Source organism: Camellia sinensis, chromosome 6 (genome assembly GCF_055761805.1).
Source record: "Camellia sinensis isolate YWXY chromosome 6, ASM5576180v1, whole genome shotgun sequence".
Taxonomy (NCBI): Eukaryota; Viridiplantae; Streptophyta; class Magnoliopsida; order Ericales; family Theaceae; genus Camellia; species Camellia sinensis.
In genome coordinates this window covers 138,348,630-138,355,277 of record NC_138966.1, presented here as the reverse complement: position 1 = coordinate 138,355,277, position 6,648 = coordinate 138,348,630, and the positions used below count along the sequence as shown (strand labels likewise).

At 35.1% G+C, this 6,648-nt stretch overlaps 1 protein-coding gene across 1 annotated transcript; it reads right to left on the bottom strand.

Annotated features, from left to right (window-relative positions):
- Window positions 1–473: 473 nt before the first annotated feature.
- LOC145793620 (uncharacterized) lies at window positions 474–1,370 on the bottom strand. The gene has a single exon (XM_082876484.1). The coding sequence runs from the start codon at window positions 1,368–1,370 to the stop codon at window positions 474–476; it is 897 nt and encodes a 298-aa protein (XP_082732610.1).
- Between the last annotated feature and the right edge of the window lie 5,278 nt (window positions 1,371–6,648).

Genomic DNA, 6,648 nt, shown 5'->3' with positions numbered 1-6,648 from the left:
GACCTGAGGAATACCTTTTTGGCTTTACAATCGATAGAGGCACTATTAGCAGCTAACCAATCCATTCCTAAGATTACACCAAAGGTAATAATGCCAAGGGGTATCAAGTCTACGTGTAAGGTTTCACCTTTTAAGGATACAGTACAAGATTTGTATACATCAGTACTAAGGGCGGAATTTCCAGAGGGAAAAGACACAGATAGTATGTATCCTAAGGGCTCGTGTGTTGGCGCCAACTTGGTAGCAAAGTGTGGTGTAACAAAAGAATGAGTTGAACCAGAGTCAAAGAGAACATAGGCTAAGTGACCACAAACAGAGAGTGTACCTGACACAACATTTTCAGTAACTTCTGGGTTTCCAGGCACCAGGGCAAAAGCTTTTCCTTGGCGTTTTTGGCCATTTCTCGCTCCTTCAAGTACTGTGGGTTTTCGGACTGGTTCAAAGGGGCGGACGAGCGTTGGACAATTCCTCAACTAATGGCCAACTTGGCCACATCTAAAGCATGTTCTCGTATCTTGACGGCATGGTTCCCAATGAATCCGTCCACAAGTAGAGCAAGCTGGAGTGGTGTCTCCTTTAGGGTTTGCAGGGCTTTGATTGCTTGGACCGGTTGAACTGGTTATGTTCGTATTTATTCTCTTGGGAGGTGCGACACCAGGCCTTCTGTTATCTCTTTTCCAAAATCGCTTCCTCTGACTTGGCTTCCCAGATCGTAAGGCTTTAATCCCTTTTTTCGCAATGTATGCTCGATCTACCACCGCCGCATAGGTTGGTAGTTTCAAAACCTCCAACCTGTCCTTAATTTCAGGATCTAACCCTACTTTAAATTTCCTGGCTTTTCGAGCTTCGGTGGGAATGACATATGTCGCGAACCGGGCTAGCTGTGTGAACTTACTTTCATATTCGCCCACTGTCATGGTTCCTTGCCTTAGATGTATGAATTCTGACGCTTTTTGTTCCCGTAGTGAATTTGGAAAGTACTTTTCATAGAATGCTTCTAAAAATCTCGCCCAAGTCACAATATCTTCATTTTCCAGGGTAAGGAGCCACCATTCTTGTGCATCGTCCTTGAAGGTGAAGGTGGCAAAAGTCACCTTCTGTCTTTCTATGCAAGGTAGTGCGTGGAAGATTTTCTCCATGTCCCTGACCCAAGCCTCTGCTACTAGTGGGTTTGGACTACCGATAAACGTGGTGGGTTTCAGCTCTTGAAATTGTTTAATCGAAGTTGGTTCTTCTCGTCTTTCTAATGTCCCATTGGTTATGCTACTTTGCAAGGCTTGTAAAAAGTTGGTGACTGCCCTTTCTATGATCTGTTCCATTGGGATGGTACAGCTGACTGATGATCCGGTTTTATTTCCTTCATTGGCCATTACTACAAGGCAAAATGATATAAGCGTGACATCACATTGAGACAATTTTGATACAACGTCATATATAACATATTAGTTCTATTATCACCACATTCGTATATGCTGTATTAGTTTTGCTATTAATATCACCACTTTCATATATAACATATTAGTTTTACCATCATGTTAATATTACCACATTAATACCATATACATTATTGTTACCATACATAGGGCGTTAGTCTGGCGGTCACAAATTAATGTCTAATCCTACTAATACAAAAAGATTAGACTACTCATGGTCAGCTCACAAAAAGGGTCTTCTGGTCAGACATCTAGAATGGTCCATTAGGCCACCAGGAGAACTGGCTTCGGAAAACTAGTCCATGAAACAACCCCGGAAACTCACTTTGCATGATGGACTCAAACTCCCACCCACTAAGCTCAACTTCGAAGTAGCTCCATACCACCTGAACTAGATAAACGGGAGTACCGTGATCATAACCCCAGAATTCCCGTCCAGTAATCCGTATCGGTGTCTCCAGGAATGATGCACCGTCAGTAAAGTCCACAGCTGGGATATAGGCAATGTGCTGGGGAGGTGGTGTCGTGGTGCGAATATGGCTACTAGGATATGCGGGTCCCCTCCTTTCTGCAAAGCCTACGAGTAGAGGTGCGACTAGAAAATGTGGTGGTTCTAGGTCCGGAGCAAAACCAGCAACGTAGGTCGGTCCTATGTACCTTTCACGAGTGCTACCTCGACTAAGTCTCCAGAATAATAAATCCTCATCGGGGTCAGCCTGTAAATAAACGGATCTTTCCATGAAATGGTCAAGTGTTGGATGGGCTTGCCTGACAAGACTCTCTGAGTCACCCCAGCCCTCTAATTGGTTCGGGAAGAGATGAGCTTCTGGGGGCTCGTACCAGAATAGCTCCAATAGGTTCGCCATGTCCTACAACACAAGAAAACTTAGCCTAGACATACAGATAATACGGTTTATTTGCATTAGACATACCACATAATACAAAATAATGCAAGTTTAATACATATATGTTTTTTTTTTTTTTTTTGTAAATAATGTGAAAATTATAAAACTTGTACTCTATATATATATTTATTTATTTATTTAATTATTTATTATTATTATTATTATTATTTATTTTATTTTATTTTATTTAAAAAAAAAACCATTGCTCTGATATCACTTTTGTCACGACCCAAACCCGGTACCTAAAGGCTTGGCGTCGTAACAAGATAAAAATAATGTAGTTCGGATAATTCTGTAGTCATAGCGCAAACGGATAAATTAAATAAATTAAAATAAATAACTGGATACCAACTGTTTATTTAAAAGGAACTAAAAACATAGTTACTTGAACTTCATTGTACTACAAGAGTCTAATAATAAAATATAGAAAACAAAAAAACATAGCGATTCATTTTCCATCTTGATCCCGCTAAACCTCGTCACCTGAAAGGGGTAACAGCTATAAGCACATAGCAGATTGAGAAATATCATACTATGAGTGTAGGGGCACAAAATGGCCATGGATATTTATTTAAGCTAAAACATTAACATAAATTGAGTTGAGTTGAATACACAAATTAATTAAGCGCCAGAAACTTAAATAATCACTGTAACCACAGTACATTACTAAGTGACAATCACTACACTGGTCAATGAATCCATGACAAACACTGGACCACAAAGTGGTCAAACACTAGCCAATGGTTATTTAAGTCCTCCAAGGCATGGGACTCCCGTGGTGGTACTCACAAAACATATTTTTATATAAGGTCATAGCCAAATATGCTTTAAAAGTAAAACAAACATATCCATGGGTTTCACTTTTAAGCAAATAGGGTTCAGAAATAAGACCATGTAGCTGAAACTTTTATAAAACATAACTTTTATTAATATATTAATAAAACATAAATTATATAAAATAGATTTTGGTAAGTCAAAATATCAGTAAAATATTTTTTGATAACTCAAGGTAGAATATAACTCACCTTAAATTAATTCATTTATTCTTCCTTTCCACCACTCAAGATTCTCACCCGTGCCGTCCTCTTTCTACTCTCTATTTATTTGTTTTTCCGTTGCCTTAACATACCAATCTTCTCTATTTATAGGACAAAAATTCTTGGGTAACAAGCTATGGAGAGTTCCGTAAATTGACGCGTGTAAGTCTCTGGTCCACCCTTATCTCTTTATTTATAATCTTATTTGATTTTATCTTTTTTTTTTCTTTGACAATTGACTCATTTTGACCATTTGACCATTTTTTTTAATTTAAAAGGTATTACATTCTTTGGTAATTCAAGATGACTCCTAAAACTTACGTATAATGATAAGTTAGGTTCATGTCTAAAAACCTCACTACCCAACTATAAATCACCACTTACCACTTACTAAAATATTTAATGTGTAATATTTCATAACGTATTTCTTTAACCATAAAATTCTCAATCTCCTAAATTATGCATTTATTTATTATTATTATTGTCACTACATGTATATATATATACACTTATTATTATTATTATTATTATTATTATTATTATTATTATTATCGTAATGTTAAATTTAAAAGATTTGGGTGTCACATATACAGTTGAGAAGACTGCTGAAGACCGTGCAATCTGGGAGACCGAGCTCGTATTTTAGCTCGATCTGATCAAGCATTTCTTAGCTCAACCGAAGGTAAGTAATCCGAAACATGCTGCGGAGATGGAATTAAAGGGCAATTGAGAGGGTAATTTATGTGACTAGTTTGGGCTGAACTAAGTCCATTTATCTTAGACGTTGGGCCGAACGACGGGCTGAAGTAAATGTTTGAGTAGCATGGTCCTGAATCATCTAGACATCAAGTCGATTAGAGATGGGCTGCTAGGGACCTGACCTAGCTATCCCAAGCTAAACCCCGTAGAGGACCGAGGTGTCAATGGAAGGTGGACCAAGCTAAGGGTAGCTCTGCAAGGTGCCATTTCACAGTTAGGACTACAACAATGTTGCCTAAAGCAGCATCGAGCTGTGTAAGCTCGGTTGAGTGTGGTAGCAGCCGAGGTAAGAGTTTTAACTATCTCACTTGGTTGGCAGTGAGTAGGGTGTTATCAGGATATGCATTATCCATAGAAGTGTGATTCCTAGCAGGACTCTGCTGAGGAGAGTTAGAATCCTACTAGGATTATGCCAGGTGGAATCTATAAAAGCTTATGACATAACCTATGCACAGGTATTACAATTCTTATTCTCAAATACACAGAGCTTTTGTGTCTATTGTTTACTTTGCTGACTTCGGTATCGGAGAGGTTTTTGGCACACCCTTGCCGGCTAGCTCACGTTTATATTTTCAGGTAGTAAAGCGACGACGTTTAAATGAGTGCAAACTTGATCAACATGATTATACTAGAAGATTATTTCGTGCTCGTACAAAATACATTTCTAATTTTTTGTACAAAGTATGCAAGATTGATTAGCATGCATCTCATGCTTTGCTAATTAAGAAACAATTAGGCCAGGTTTGTTTGGGTGATCATAGCCTTGATATTGAATTAATAATCTAACAAACTACATAATCTGATATTTGGTTTAGAAAAGTATAGTACGGATTAATAGTTCATCAGAACATAGCATCCCCTATATGGAAAATTATTGATACTCAAGAGGGAGGCATAAAATGAAGAATTAAGATAATGTTTAGACTAACTAGTTAGATTGTAAAAATGATAGAATCTTGTCAATCTTTCATTATAATCCTAACCCAAACCAAATATGAAATAAGATATACAATCTAAAAAAATTCTACAAATTCTAATCACAATCTAGTATTAAGTGCATGAAAGATTGTATAAAAAATTCTTATGGTTTTGTTTTAGATAGTAAAGGAACTGCCATTTTTAAATATGTATATATATTATTATAAAGTGACGTAAATTAAGTATAAGAAAGGAAGACTTGACCAATAAATATCATATTTTGGATTTACAATTCATATAGTCTCATTTTTTTTTTATGATTCATTTGGTTCTTTTTGATATGTATTGACTCATTTACCCACCATATTATAGTATCACATTTAAAAAAAGTATACCAAGGAGTTTTTTAGTGTTACATCATACCTACTACGTTGGAGTGTCACATTTAAAAAAAGTACACTAAAGAGTTTTAAATCTTTTGTAGTATTATATCATACCCGTCACGTGTCATATGTCACGTTTGGGAAAAATAGACTAATGAATTTTTAGGGCTTGTTTGGTTTACTTTTGAGAGAGTTGTTTTTGAAAAAAAAAAAATTCAAAATTTTGTTTGGTTTGTGATTTTTTTCAAAAAATTTCCAAAATCACTTTCTCTCTTACAAATCAATTAATTACTTTTTCTTTCTCTTCTGTCATTCTCAATCATTTTTTCTCTCACACATATCTACTCAATTACAACAAAATATCAAATCATCCCAAACTCCAAAACTACTTTCAAAATATATAACCAAATAAATCAAAAAAAAATTCTAAACTCTCTTCCCAAACTTTTTTTTTTTTGAAAATCAATTTCTCAAAAGAAAACTAAACACACCCTTAGTTTTTTTAGCGTCACATCATACTCGTCACGTTGTCACATTTGAAAAAATATACTTAGTTTTTAGTTTTTTTAGAGTGTTATATCATACTCGTCACGTTGTCACATTTGCGTTACATTGTCACATTTGCGTCACGTTGTCACATTTAGAAAAAATATACTAACAAGTTTTTGATTTTTTTTTAGTGTCACATCATACCTGCTACATTGTCACATTTGAAAAAAAGTATATTAAAGAATTTTAAATTTTTTTGGAGTGTCACATTATATCTGCCATGTTGTCACATTTAAAAAATATATACTAAGGAGTTTTTATTTTTTTTTTTTTGAATAAAAGATTTAGAGTGTCATATCATACTCGCCATGTTGTCACATTTGATAAATGTACATTAAGAAATTTTTAGTTTTTTTTAGTGTTACCCGCTACGTTAGAGTGACACAGTAATACATTCCATATTGGAGTGTTGCATCATACCTGCCACATTAATAAAAGGGTATAATCATCTACCAAAATACTATCAACATCGAAAATAAAACTACACGGAAAGAAATTCTCCATTAATAAAACTTAACAGATCAATAAAAAAAATTTAAGATTAATTAAAATATTTATTTGTGAGATGGAACTTATTAATAAATATCCCAATAAGGAATTCAATATTTTATATGTACATTGTCCAAATAACCAAATAGAGTGACGTAAAAAAAAAAAAAAATAG